The 15,487-nt window shown below is 38.6% G+C and overlaps 1 protein-coding gene across 1 annotated transcript; it reads left to right on the plus strand.

Annotated features, from left to right (window-relative positions):
- The first annotated feature begins 4,490 nt into the window (after nt 1-4,490).
- On the plus strand, nt 4,491-12,214 carry OOSP2 (oocyte secreted protein 2). The gene is made up of 4 exons (XM_035013744.1): nt 4,491-4,566; nt 8,677-8,855; nt 10,250-10,353; nt 12,016-12,214. The coding sequence occupies exons 1-4, from the start codon at nt 4,491-4,493 to the stop codon at nt 12,212-12,214; spliced, it is 558 nt and encodes a 185-aa protein (XP_034869635.1).
- Nucleotides 12,215-15,487: the final 3,273 nt, after the last annotated feature.

Genomic DNA, 15,487 nt, shown 5'->3' on the forward strand with positions numbered 1-15,487 from the left:
CTTAGACCATGATTGTGTGAGTTTGTCAGAATATCCTGGAGCTGGTTACAAGTACAGATGAGCACTTCTTGTCCCAGTTTTACTGGGTCTGAATCAGGGAAACTGCCTTCTTTTCATGAGAATCCAGAGTAAATATAAAATGCAATATTTTCAATGAATTCATAAGGGATTTTTCTGTATCACCCACTAGGATCCCTCAAAGCATGTTGCAAAGTCCTGCTTTAACAGTCCAATCGACACGTATCAACTATTAGGTGATACACAATTTCAGACACATCCATGTGTTTGGGGAAGACACATATTGGAATATAAAATCTAGAAATAAAATCCCAAATTGTCACAAAACATTGGAAAAATGTAGTAAATTCCCTGTAAGAGAATACAGATTGTGTATTAGTTTTTTGCTGCAGTTGTAACTAATTACCACAAACTTAGCACCTGAAGATAACACCCATCTATTACCCCACACTTTTTATGGTTGGAGTGTAGGCACCACATGGTTCACCTGGGTTCTCTGCTTGGAGTCTCACCAAGTTCAAATCAAGTTGTCAGCGGGGCTGTTTCTTCTGGAGGCTCTTGGAGAGGCCCTGTCTGGAGGGTAATCTAGGATGTTGGCAGCATTTGATTTCATGTAGTTGTGGGACTAAAGTCTGTTTCCTTTGCTGGCTGCTGGCTGGAGGTCACTAGAGACCTTCCATATTCCTTCCCTCATGGACCCTTTCAAAGACAATGATGGCGGGTTGAATTCCTCACAGTCCAGATCTTACTGACATCCCCTTCTGAGGTGATATCTCTTTTGCTTCCAGTGAGAGAAAGTTCTCTGCTTAAGGGATTTATGTAGTTAGATTGGGTCACTCAGAAAATCCAGGTTAATCTCCCTATTTTAAAGTCCTTCATCTTAATTATATCTGTAAATCCCTGACAGCAGTACCTCGGTTAATGTTTGATTGAATCAATTATAGAAAGCATCTTTAGAATTCTGCCTATGACAGATACGAATTAACTCGATGATAGAAAAACATAGGACTCCCCATCTTGACAATTCACAGATGCCCAGAATAGATTTAAAAATAGCAGGCTTGAGACTGCTATACTAAGAAACGCCTGCTTGCAAGGCTGGCATCTGGGATTTTGATTTGGGGAGAGTTCCCGCCACTCTGATGACAGAGGCTTCTTGTGCCTAAACTATTTGTGCAAACTATATGTTCGACACTTGTTTTCCTTCAGAGAATATGAGATTTTGGTATGTGCTAGGCAGAGGATGCTTATGTGATTGGCCCCCGATAAACACCCTGAATGCTGAATCTATAATGACCTTCCTTGGTAGACAACATTTTGCATGTTGCCACAACTCATTGCAGGAAGAATTAAGCACATCTTGTGTGCCTCCACTGAGAGACAACCCTTGGAAGCTTGCACCTGGTGTCCTTTGGACTCTGCCCCATGCACCTTTCCTTTGCTCTGTATCCTTTTGCTATATTAAATCATAGTGTGATATGACTATGCTATGATATGACTATATGCTGAGTCCTCCTAGCAAATCATCAAAACTGGGGATGGTTTTGGAGACCCTGACACAGAGGTAATCTTGTAAACTTTAAAAAAAATAAAAATAAAATAAAACTTCCAAAGAATTAAATATATAGGAGCTTCCACCTTGCTAGAGAATTAACTGCATAGATAAAAGGAAATAAATCAATTAAATGGAACTCAGGTTAAAAAGAAAAAGAAACCAGATAAATAATAACAAATTAGTATAGAGGAAATTAAAAATTCTTTTTTTTTGAGGTTTCGATGAATACTTTTTAAGTAAAATGTTGGCAGGTGCAGTCAAGAGACAAAGTCTAAAGAGACAGAGAACTTAGAAGTCATCACATTTTTACTAGTAAAATGGTGTTGGAATAGGATATATTCAAGCAAGTTTTTCTAAGTGTAAACAAATGAAAATTCTCACATTTCATAAGCAATTCTAAAGTCTTAAAAAAATAAAAAGGAGGCAGATACCTTTTCAATTTGTAGTCATTGGCCACAATAGCAGATTCCAAAACTGTTGTCCCATGTATGAATATATATGTATAGAAAAATATTGCTTATGGAACAGATTCAGAAATGTATAGTATTGAAACACTGTGGTATTGAATCCAGCATCTTTGAAAATTATAATTCAGCATAATAATTCGAGAAGTCCTTTGGGAGTAATGCAGCAAACCTTCAGTTTTTGTCTTTCAGCACTTTGAATATATCATCCCACTCTGTTCTGGTCTATAACATTTCCTTGGGAAACTGTATGAAACCTCACTGTGCTTAAGTTTGAGGAGACCATATGTACTTTTGTACACTATTTACATTAGAGTGTGTGTGTGTGTGTGTGTGTGTTTTGAGAGAGAGTGCATGAGCTGGGGAGGGGAGGGGCAGAGGGAGGGAGAAAGAGAATCTTCGTTCTCAAGAACTAAGCTGGGTTCAATCCCATGACCTGAGCTGAAATTGAGAGTAGGATGCTCAACAGACTGAGCCACCCAGGCACCCCTACTTTGTTTTTATATGTATTTCTTGTACACCATTAACTCTGGCTAGACTGCTTACATTTGTTTTTCCTTTTAATATTCACAATAAACTTCCAAGGGAAATAGTATTATTACCTCCTTTTTACAGAGTATGAATGTGAGCCTTAGCTTGTTTAACTTTCCCAAATTTGCATAAACTGAGAGTGGAGAAACTGGTCTATGATTCCAGAGGTTAAGCTCTTCACCAGTGGACCCTGATGCCTTCTGGAACAATACTAGATGTTTATATTGGAATGATTTAAAATTATATTTCTTAAAGATTTCATTTATTTATTTGAGAGAGAGAGGGAGAGAGAGAGAAAGCATAAGCAGGGGGAGGGGCAGAGGGAGAAGCAGACCCCCTGCTGGGCAGGGAGCCCAATGCAGGGCTCAATCCCAGGACCCGGAGATCATGACCTGAGCAGAAGGCAGACACTTAACAGAATGAATCACCCAGGCAGCCCTGGAATGATTTAAAAGATAAATGTAAAGATTATGAGTTTTAGTTTATTTATTTTTTAAAGATTTTATTTATTTATTTGACAGAGAGACACAGCGAGAGAGGGAACACAAGCAGGGGGAGTGGGAGAGGGAGAAGCAGGCTTCCCGCGAAGGGAAGGGAGCCTGATGCGGGGCTCGATCCCAGGACCCTGGGTATCATGACCTGAGCCGAAGGCAGACGCTTAATGACTGAGCCACCCAGGTGCCCCGCTTATGGATTTTAGATCATAGAAATGTTAACATCAGGAGAAAGTTAAAAAAGAAAATGAAAGACAAAAAAAAATAATGATGTGGACTTGTCTTTGTCTTTCTTCAACTCTCTTCCTTTTTGTAGCTGGTGGCTGGGTTCTCCAGCTTTCCGGATGCAGACAGAACACCATGCAGGTCACAACTTGAGGGATCTCCTTGTCCCTGAGAGAATGGGATTTGGGAACAAAAGTCCTTTTCACGACACATAAGGAAGCCCTGTTCATGTACTTATTTGACAGCAGATTGTAACATTGAGAAGATAATTTAGTTGTCATGAAAACCAATAATAGGCCTTTAATTCAGATGCTTGGAATTTTATTTACTGTGAACCTTGATTTCCAAGTTCACTTTAAAATTACACTGTCACATTCTTGTCACAACTGACATTTTTAGAAAATGCAATAAAAATGCTTAGCTGGAACTTTTATTCTGAGTACTGGATTGAATATATCTATTATGCATAAATAATTATATATACATATGCATATACATATAAACACAAGGGGACAAAATATATGATGATATGTATATATGTTTCTCTTCTGAGAAATCTTCCCAGCATGAAAAAATTATTGTTCTCTTGTGTTATAAGCAAATACTTTTAAGGCTTGACCTCACTAAAGTAACTAAAACATTAATTTATGGAAGAATCGGCAAAGATGGATGTGTGGATTTACTTAATGCCAAGAAAGATGGTTTTCTTTAGGTCCCTGTCTCCTCCTGGGGTTTTTTGTTTCTGGGCAAGTCACTTTAGTATCTCTGCTGCTCCTTCTTCCAGCCAAACCCAAAGAAAAGAATAAGTAAACGTCTTTGGATTTCACATATATATGATTTAGGCTGTTCGGCTTATTAGAAGGATACCTGAAAAAAAAAATCACCTAGTGGAAACAGGTTCCTACAATTGAGCATTTATTGGCAGTGTTGTGGGCCATGCCAGCCTCCTAGGCCATCTCAACAGGCCTCATGCAAGCACCCTCATCAAACAGCACTCTTTGCCTGATATGTTTCTTGGAGATTCAGCATTTGGGGAATCTGGAGAGTCGCAGATTTTAGGTGGTTGACACTGCACGAGCACCCCATGGGCTCTCTAAATCAGTAGGAAAATGAAGGCAGCTGAGAGTGGGATGCCATATAAATTCACTTACGGCCGGCCCCACTTCCTGTTTCCTGAGAAGTGCTGGCTGGGGGTCTGCTCAGATGAAGGTCTCTGTGGCTTTAGGGGTCTGGACGCTCCTTGCTGTCTTGATTTGGCCTTGCACCGAGAGCATCTATGGTAAATAGCCAGTTCTGGAGAACACTTCCTTGGAAGGGTTATGATCACTTTCCATGCAGGGACTCTCCTCTGGAAGAGATTGGATCTTACAATGAGGTAGAAGAGAAATACTTTTGGGCCAAGAAGACTTGAGTCAACATACTGAGGTTATCTGGGGTGGGGGGCCCAGGGCACCGGGACCATCTGTGGTGGGGGGCTCAAATGTGTTGGGACCATTTGGGGTTGGGGGGCGCAGGGTGTCAGGGCCATCTGGGGTCAGGGTAGGAGGGCATTGATGCCTGGCTGTGATCCATGATGCTGGGGTCCAAGGAAGATTCTACTTCAGCCAATTTGTGTAGCAACTAGAGGTGCTCCTCAGGCTTTCCCTCAAGTAATTTCTGAGTCACTTGAGGCATGACCTCATAATGTCAGACTGAAATGACTCTAATGTAGCATGAAAAAAAATGAAACCAGAAACCCAGACTTGCTGTAGGTCCATGTCCACTTACCTTTTGAATATCTTTAAACTGTCAGAACTCTTTTTTTCCTTTGGGAAGGATCTTCCTGAGAATCTTATCGGGTGACGCTAGGATAATATTTCAAACACATGGAGCAATTTGGAGCTTGCTGTCACTGATGTAGAACACCTGCCTTCTCCAATGCCACTTTCCCTCCAAAACCTCTCCCTGAATTTTCTTACTTTCTTGATGATTTATTTATAAAGAACCAAAAACTTACAGGCTTAAATAGTTGGAATCTCTTACTCGTGACATATGAATATTTTTTCACGGTAGGAAGATTTTGATCCTCCAAAGCATTTAAGAATATCCTGAATGTATTCCAAGGTCTCCTGGTTCTGTTACTGTTTTGGGAGCTTTGCCAGTCAAGGCTTGAAACTCTACTCTTTTCATTGTGTGTTCCTGACTTTCTATTATTAATTTGTAATGGACATATAAAAGTGAGTGCCAGTCCTACAGGAAAGAAGATAATAGACAATTAGTCCCTCTGGCTTTGCTCAGAGTCATGTTAGACTTATTTGTGAGAAGTAGGAGATACAAAATATTGATGGCAGATGGTCATTTTTAAAGACACTTGTTTGACTATTTCTTCAACAACTACCTGCTGTCAATTCCTAAACTGATGCAAGATTCATCTACTGGGAGATAGTTTAATGAGCTTTGCTGTGGGAAAATCCTCCTCCAGCTCCTAGTATTTCTACAGCTACCATAAAGGGGCAGTTTACTAAGTAAATCCGTGAAGAGAAGATGGTCAAAGTCAATCACGTGTATGGTTTGTGCTTAATGGCACAGGAAATTTAATTTCTAGATGATATGCAAACTCCAGTTATAATGTTTGGCATATGATATATTATTGAGATTGGCATGAATAATGGAAAACATCCATGACATATTATCCTAATTGCTTTAGGAAGGAAATCTTGCTTCCTAATTTTTCTGACCACAGGTCTGTTTACATATGTCTTCCAAAGGCAGCCTTTAAGCAAGGCTTTCGACTCGGAGCCCCTTACCAATTTACTCATCACTTTATGCCCTTTCTGCAGGAGACAATGGCTAATCATCATCAGACCTGATGTACTGAATGTACTTCTGTTGCTTTGCCCCCCTTTTTTTTCCTTCTGTCTTTAAAGACGTGCTGGTGGGGGATAGGAGGCATTGATCAGACTTCAGCAGTGACTGAATTACTTATTTATGGAATAAGAAGATACTGCTTTATTTACTTCCAGGTTTTATTAGACTCCAAGGAGAGAATTGACACATAAGTGCTTTGGTTGTGGCTATCTCTGGAACACATATAGTAACTAGGAGACCTTTGAGAGTATAGGAAACTCGTCTTAAATGTCATCTCAAACCATTGCAGCTTAACTTTCCAGTAACTGGCTAGAATGGCCACCTTGGGTGCACGTTCACTGGAACCAGTTTGGCCCACTTCCACATAGTGATCTGAGGCTCTGAGCACACTCAATCAAATTGCCAGAACTTAATGTTCAACCCGACTGTGAGTCTCCAGTTTCGGTGGCCTTCACTGATTCATGAACAAATTGCATTGCAGTTTTAACGAGTTTTTAAAAAATCTAATAATTGGGTATCTACAGAATTCAAGCCCTGTCCAGCCAGCTGTAAGAAGGCTGCCTTCCTAAAGGTTGGATGGCCAGTCAGACTTTCACTTGGTAAAGGGGAACTGCTGCATGCAAGTGGTACAATCAACGAGGACTACAATTCAAATTATATATATTAACACTTACTGGGTTCTGTGCATCTGTGAATATATAATTTTTTAAAGATTTTATTTATTTCTTAGATTGAGAGAACAAGTGGGAGGAGGGGCAGAGGGAGAAGCAGACTCCCCACGGAGCAAAGAGCCCGACATGGGACTCGATCCCAGGACCCTGGGATCATGACCTGAGCTGAAGGCAGACGCTTAACCAACTGAGTCACCCAGGTGCCCCTGCAGCTGTGAAATAAAGACAATTAAGAAATGAAATCCAGGGCGCCTGGGTGGCTCAGTTGGTTAAGCGACTGCCTTCAGCTCAGGTCATGATCCTGGAGTCCTGGGATCGAGTCCCGCATCGGGCTCCCTGCTCGGCAGGGAGTCTGTTTCTCCCTCTGACCCTCCCCCCTCTTGTGCGCTCTCTCTCTCTCATTCTCTCTCTCAAATAAATAAATAAAATCTTAAAAAAAAAAATGAAATCCATGTTTAATATATTTATCCCAGCTTTGGTGACAGGTTGTGTTTGAGTTATTTCTATTAATGTCAAAATAGGAGGATAAGATTTAAACCCAGTGACTTTCACTTTTGCAGAACATGAGGAAGCTGTATTGGTTGAGACGTAGAGTCCTATATTGGGTTTTGATTCTCATGCCTTAATAAGTGTAGGGCAGGTCCTACCTATCTACGAATAGTCTCTGTTTGGAAAAAATCTTTTTAAAAAATGCTTCTCTCTCACTGGAACTTTGTATCAATAGATATATAAAGTTTGTCTTGTCTTTGACTCGCTTCTTTCTCACAATTGTTTTCAGATCACTTTATAGGTATAATATATTTTCCACGTTATATAGAAGTTGATTATATAAATACATTATAATTTATTCCTTCTTTCGGCTGTCGGTCATTAGGCCTGAAGTATTTTTGTTCATTTACATTTATTTTTATTGTTGACCTATACTTGCAATTCATTTATTGCAACCATCTTGTTGCTTTTTGTCCTTCTTGTTTGCTTTGGTGTTTTGTCTCTTTCCCCTCCTGCTTTTTCACCTTCTCCTAAATTGTTTGAAATTTGTTTTTCTCCTTCATTCTTTTGTTCTCTGATTTGGAAGTTTTGTAATCTTACTAGTTTTTTTCCCCAACTACTAATCATGCCTCTTTAAACACTAAAGCTAATAAATCTGTATTTTCTTTCTGAACAATAGTAAGACCCATGCAATTTAACTTTGATCATCCTCTAAGAAACTCTGGTTAATGTCTGTCTGGCACACTTGGTCGGAATTCAGCACATTTTTACTTCCACAGGATACATTAATCCATTAGAAATAGTAATTATTCCTAACTGACTGAAGATTTCAATGTAGAGGGTAAGAACAGGTTTTACATAAAAACTTTCACAGAACTTGAGTGGATTTTCTCTCTTCAGATTCTTCCCTCTGTGGCTCTGATCATCTCAGGTTCTGGTTGCTCCAGATACGGATCGTATTCTCCCACTCTTTTTCCTTCTCTCCAAAAAGCATTCCTGGGAATATATTGCTCGTATTCCGATGCATTGCAACTTACTTCTGTCCCTTATGTGTAGCCCTAGATACATCACCCTCTTTGGGATCTAATTTCTTTAAGAAGAGGCAGGGGGCTAGAAGATTGTGATTTTCTTATTCTTGTGTGTCGATTTTCTTCCCTGTGAAATAATTGAAGTCTAGTTATTTGAGGATATAATGATGAAGATATTTTGGAAACTAATGGTGATGTGAAAACCTTTTATATGCTGTTTTTTAAGGCTTGATTATCTTTGTCAGAGAAAGAAATACTTTTTATTTAATCACAAAGGGCATAGCTGAATATTCTTTGAACCCTTCCCTGAGATAAATACGTATCTGACGCTTTCTCCTATGATTCTTTCTGCAGTGAAAGTAAGATGTTCTATGGACTGGGTGATGATCTCGGTTAGCCCATGTGGGTACAGCAGCAGTCTGTATATATTTGCTGATGAATTATATCTGGGATCGGGTTGCCCTGTGACTCGGATACAAACATATGCATATGATTTTATATACCCTGTACATGACTGTGGGATCAGGATACAGGTGAGAATAGTGATTATTTATAAAAATAACTTCTAAATAGTTTTTTTAGATCTTTATACCTAGCAATAAAATTATTGTCTTTTTTGTTTTGTTTTAAAGAACAAATTTTGCTTCTAGTTATCGTAATTTATGGGTAGATGATGACACAGTTCCTTTACTTATCATTCACTGGACATTGGGCCGTCTGTGTGCACAGGACCTGAGAACCCACATTTCCAGACTGGTTAGGAAACCGATTTTAAGTTGTCCTTAGGCTACGCTTGTATTTCACCAAAGCTTAGCAGACAATTTTAAATTCCATTTGATACTCCTAATGGGAAAGGTCACAGTTCCTGGAAAGGTATATATCCTATTCATTGGATCATTTGAGCTGCCTGTGCTCTAGGGATCTGTGTCCATATAAGCAAGTAGATTTTCACTGGGATAAAATCTGTTACTTATTCTTCTAGGCATAAATCTTCAACTGTATTATTATCCTGTAATATTCTCTTTTCATGGAGTCCCATATTTAAACAAGTTATATTCATACAACAAAGATATTTTGGGCCAATGACTAATTGTAATAGTCACCCACAAATAAGGTGTTGGCTTTATTAGAAATGAGGAAACGGAATGAAGCTCTAGAGGGCGCTTTTACAATTTGTCCAAGGTACACAGCTGGTTGATGGTAGTGTAGATGCCAAACCAGGATGATTACCCTCCAAAGCTTGTGCTTTAAACCACTTTGTTATTTGAACTCCAGATCCTCCTTTTCAAAAGAACTGTCGGAAATCTTCCATTATGCTGAGTGAAATAAGTCAAGCAGAGAAAGTCAATTATCATGTGGTTTCACTTATTTGTGGAACATAAGGAATAGCATGGAGGACATTAGGAGAAGACAGGGAAAAATGAAGGGGGGGAAATCGGAGGGAGAGATGAACCATGAGAGACTGTGGACTCCAGGGAAACAAACTGAGGTTTTTAGAGGGGAAGGGGGTAGAGGGATGGGTTAGCCCGGTGATGGGTATTAAGGAGGGCACATACTGCATGGAGCACTGGGTGTTATACACAAACAATGAATCATGGAACACTACATCAGAAACTAATGATGTAATGTATGGTGAATAATATAATAAAAAAAACTTCCATTAATGAATCATAAACATGGCTCTCATTGGCAGTTTAGGTTTGCTCCTATGTACTACTGAGATTTTTTTCCAGGCACAAGGGGTATTTTTATGCCCTTACAGGTAATACTCCTCTTCTGTCCCAGTGGATTGTCAGAACTTCGTATATACATAAAAGTGACAGTAGTCAACTTTGAGATCTTAAATGTTTTCTACTTCCTACTCAAATGTGTGTATGCCTCCCCTATTACTAGAAGTACCTTCTATTTAAACTTTGTGCTTCCCTAGGTTGTTTCAGAGGATACTCTCCTTTTTCAAACAGAGATGTACTTTAACCCTAGGAATCTACATTGTGACCATCAGAAGATCCCTTTGGAATGTTCTGCTTCTAGGTGAGTCCAATAGACCAGACTTCTTTGGAATGTATCTGCCTCACCTTTACTTAAAGGTGCTGCTGGGGAAACATGAACTTTAGACTTGATTCACCCATAAGCATACATCCAAACACGAAATTAGCATCTCTAAAAATACTGAATACTTTTATTTTTAAATGTAATATTCATTTTAGAATCAAAACATACAATCTAGTGTAACTAGGTTATTTTGCAGCAACTGAACTACAAAGCAGAATCATTAGATACTGAATCACCTTAATAAGTGGAAGAATCAAGCCTGATACTATTTTTCAATATCTCTTCCTTCATAATGCTCTAATACATCTTGCAGTTTAATTCCATGTTAATAGAGTAAATGATTAAAAAGAGAACGAGTTTTTCATTTTAATACTAACTCATGGAAATGCATGAAAGGAAAGGGTTATCAACCTAAGCATTAAATGCACTTTGCTTGCAGTTTTGTGGAACTGAGACATTGAATCCCAAAGGGACCCCACATGAACTTTGAGACCAAGTAGAATGATGTATCCTGAAATGCTTTAATATTTACATTCAATGTTATGAGTTACAAATCTTGTCACTGTAATATTTACATTGAGTATTATTAGTTACAAATCTTGGAAAAAATGTTATCCTTGTTTAATATATGGAAATAGTTGACATAAAAAAAAAGGTACAGCTCAGAGTAAATGTGCAGTATTTTTGCAGGGGAGATTTTTTTTTTTTTTTTTTTTTTAAAGTAGACTCCATGTCCAGTGTGGAGCCCAGTCTCGGGCTTGAACTCATGACCCTGAGATCAAGACCTGAGCTGAAGTCAAGAGTCAGATGCTCAAAAGACTGAGCCACCCAGGCACCCCTGGTATTTTTTTTTTTATTGTGCTAAAATATACGTAAGATGAAATTTATCATTTTAACCATTTTTAGGTGTAAAGTTCAGTGACATTACGTACACTCATATTGTTAAATACTCTTGATATTCTTTTAACTTATTTTCATAGGGCACATCTAAGACTGAGGAATTTAGTGATACTCTGGGAAGTAGCTGACATGAACACTCGATTCTGTAGAGACTTACACGTGCACACACACATTTTCGTTCCTACGTATTAGCCAATGCTTAGAGTAATATAAAATGTTCTGAAATCATGCTCTGGAACTATTGCCTCTCCATAGGCTACCTGATCAGTAATGATAACTCTGGCATTTCTGCTTTGATAGTGATTTCTATGTTGTTTGCAGCTCATCTTCCTTAGAAAAAAATGAAAAGCCGGCCAACAAATATATACAATGTGGTTACTGGTGCATACATTTTACTGCTGATCACACACACACACCCTTTGCCTCCACTACATTGGGTCAGATTAAGCTTCTGACAGCTTTTACTTACTGTTCTTAGGATCCACTTGTCTGAATCCATTTTACTGGGCACTTTGGTACTTTACTAAAGCAAGCATTTCAAATCACCTGCTCTCCAGAGGGCATGGGCACTGTGCCACATCCCTAAATCACTGTACTCAAAAGAGCCACGGTGGTATAGTGGTAAAAAAATAACTTGGACCCAAGTATAGGCTCCGAGAGACCAGGTACCAAGTATACCAACAATATCTGCTCCTGTGTTTTTTGTTTGTTTGTTTTTGTGTTTTTGTGTTTGTTTTTTAGGAAGTCGGTGTGGCTTACACCAGTTTCTACAGAAAATGAAATAAAATTGGACCCCAGTCCCTTTATTGCTGACTTTGAGACAACACCGGAAGAACTAGGCTTACTAAGTTCAAGTCAGACGGGTTTCTTCCTCAAGGAGGAATGGAGACTTGGAACTGGTGTCATGAATTTTGTTGGAAAAACTGTTTTTTTGTGTTAAAAAAAGTTGGTATAAATCTTTTCTTAGACATCTTATCCCTAAAAATCCCTAATTCAGTGAAGGTCCTGATTCAGGGAAGGTATATTTTTCATTTTTTTATTCATTAGGGGTACAGCTTATTAATTTAATGTTAACTATTAGGTAATTTATGCTATCCATTTCAATTTTATTTTCTGTTTTATACGGTAAAACAAAATGTCCTCAATGACAATAATTTGATCCAATTGATATGAACCTTTGAGAAGTATGTTCTAAATATTTTTTAGTAAAAGTAAAGAATAGAGAGAAGTATCTAAATGTGCCAGAGACTAAATTTGTGCAGAGTCTAAAATTTAACATACTCTCAGGACAAAGTCCTTTTGTGTGAAGACACTTTAACTCATGTGGCTTTCCTAATTAATCGGTAAAGTTGATTCCTAAAAATAATTCAATGTGTATCACATATGATTAATTATTGCAGAAGGAAATTAGATTCATATTCTAGAATTTAAATAATCACTTTCTTAACTGAAATTTGATGTCAGGTTTTCTGTTCTCTCCCTGATGGGATTTTTCCATACTTGAAATAATTGGTGGATTGAGGTGGTCAAGGGTAGTATCCTCCCATCATAGTATCATCTTCATATGATCATTTATCACCAGCTACCTGGACATCTTTTCCCTGAAGAGGGAGTCTTCCCATGTAATAGACAAAAAAGTCACTCCTGACTTTTGGGATATTTCTTACATCAATTATGAGAATGGAGCTGTGCCATTTGTTATTCAATCGCTTTGTAAATGTATATTTTGGGTGTCACATGAGCCTGGAATCTAATTTTGCCAAGGTATTTTTCATTAAGCTATTTTCATTAAATTTTTAAAAAATTAGTGCTGCTATTATCACTTTTAATAAAATGCTGCTTATAGTTATTTACTTGTCAAAGAATTTAAACATTGTCACAGTGGGCATCTACCTCTGACAGTTAATATAAAGCTAAGAGGTAACACTTCTATGAGGCTTCACATGTATCGGGTGATGTTACCAGCATGTAATGAAAACTTACTTAATTCTAATAACCCCAAAGTTATGTATGAAGAGTACACCAATTTTACAGATAAAACAAACATAGGTTAAATCATTGGCCAGCTGTTCTTAAAATTGGTGATCTCCTTTTCTTAGAGGAAAAGCTTTCGGCTTTTCACCATTGGGTATGGTGTTCACTATGGGCTTGCTTTATGCAGGCTTTCCTATGTGAAGGTGCATTCCATCTGGACCTAATCGGCTGACAGTTTTTTATCATGAAAAGATATTGAATTATTTTGGTTAAGGTGCCCCTTAAATAATTGCCAGTCCTTTTTGGAAATCAAAAAATGGAAATCAAAAGAATGTCTCTGTTGTTAAATGTTCCTCTTGTAAGTTTGTAGCAGGTGGCCTGCCCTGACTCTGCAGAGCATTGTAAGTTTTTGTGTGTATGTTCATTCTGTTTCATTCTATGTAAGTGACTGAGGGGTGGATTCATCCAGAACATTTACAAAGCCAATATAATGATAGATGCTTTGTTTTTCAGTTTTGCCAGAGACAAAGCTGGACTTGGTATAATTACAGCTCATCAAGTAATTAGTATTGATTAGTTCATATGCTTAAACGCTGCCTATTTTCTTTTTGAAAATACATTACTGCTTTCCCTGGAAAGTGCAGAAGGATGCAAGTGACTGTAGGAATCTTTTCCTTGAGAAGTAGGTTTTAGTGACATGATGGAGTTCCAGGTCAATTATAAATAAAATGAAAAAATTCAACATGCTGAGAATTAGATGCATAGCTGTTAGAGCTTGATTATGATAGTGTTTACACTTCTATGTATGTTAGCTAAATGTATATAGGACTATACACCTGAAAAAGGAAACTTATTGTATATAAATTATTTCAATGAACCTGACATAAAAAATATGCTAGTCTGGCTACAAGGCACAATAGCTTATCCCATATTAACCTAACTGCATGGAGATACATTTAATAGTAGATCAGTTAGACTTTTCAACTGGAATTTGTCTATTAGAAAATGAAAGTTCTTCTATGAAATATATGCTTTTAAAAGAAAAAAAAAAGGTATTGCGAGACCAATAGGGATTTTGGTGGAGAGATAGAAAGGAGATGGAATCATGAAGCGGTGGGGGTGGGGGGGGTGCAGTAAGGATCTAAAGATGTTTGGACTGAGGCACCCAGGCATCTTCTACTTCAACCACAGCCCAGCTAGTAGTGAGTCCCTCCCTCCCAAATAGCCCATTAAAAGGCCCCCCAAATACCTGGTAAAAACCTGTAGGCTGACTCTGAAAAGGAAGCAAGAGTGACTTGGTGGCTCAGAGAATGACTTACCAAGAAGCCACTAGAAGATGCTCGGAAGGTTCATTGGCCGCTAAGTTGGGGCAGATCCATCAGGGTGGGATCCCTGTAGTTGCACTTCACCTGGGGCTTGCTGCAAACTCTGCCACTCTTTCATGACAAGCCCCATGGCCACTTAGAAACCTGAAGTCTAACACCATGGTGGGCTGAGGGGCTGACAATGTATCTGGCAATGGTCAGGAATGATCCAAGGGAATAGAGTGGAATTTGTGCCCTAAGTATGGTTTGTGAGATTTGGCAGATCAAAATACAAGATGCTCAGTTAAACTTGGATTTCTCATAGCATTATTTTTAGTACAATTATATTCCATGCAATATTTGGGACTTATTTAAATGATCAAATATCATATGGTGCATACTTATATATTTTTTAAATTGTTTTCCTGAAATTCAAGTTTAACTGGGACTTCTGAATTTTGTCTGGAAACCTTAGTCCCAAGGAATCCAGCCAGAGCAAAGCAGTATTCAAGCAGTAGAGAATAGAGGGGAGAGAAGTTCTGGAAGGAAGATGCTGACCAAGGCTCTATCTACTCTAGGTCATTTTCACTGTAGAAAAAGAACACTGGAGATGAATTTAAAAACTTATTCAAGGGCCAAAGGGTTGGCTTGGTCAATGTCTAGGGCAGCCTTAAAGAACTGCTAACTGAGGGATCAAAGTGGTCCCACTGAATTAGCCTTGGCAGGTGCCTGGCGAGAACTTAGCAGCTTCTCAAGTGTTGTATCCCCATGTGGACACGAGAGGGAGCAGCCTGGTCAGAAGGAGCCCAGATCTCTGTATTTCAGGCTCCAAGGAAGAGTAAAGGTCTGATTTCCATGCCAGTTGATAAGAGAGGGGACCCCAGGAGACACAAATGAGGGGGAGCATTGAGGAGAAGATGCAGGTTTATGAGCCT

This window comes from Mirounga leonina, unplaced genomic scaffold (genome assembly GCF_011800145.1).
Source record: "Mirounga leonina isolate KUSES-001 unplaced genomic scaffold, KU_Mleo_1.0 Mir_166, whole genome shotgun sequence".
Taxonomy (NCBI): Eukaryota; Metazoa; Chordata; class Mammalia; order Carnivora; family Phocidae; genus Mirounga; species Mirounga leonina.

Bases quoted from the DNA above. Each gene is read 5' to 3' on its own strand.
- OOSP2 (XM_035013744.1), top strand. From the start codon at position 4,491: ATGAAGGTCTCTGTGGCTTTAGGGGTCTGGACGCTCCTTGCTGTCTTG. The intron at 4,567-8,676 runs GTAAATAGCCAG...TTCTTTCTGCAG, and splicing joins TTGCACCGAGAGCATCTATG to TGAAAGTAAGATGTTCTATG. The intron at 8,856-10,249 runs GTGAGAATAGTG...GTGCTTCCCTAG, and splicing joins ACTGTGGGATCAGGATACAG to GTTGTTTCAGAGGATACTCT.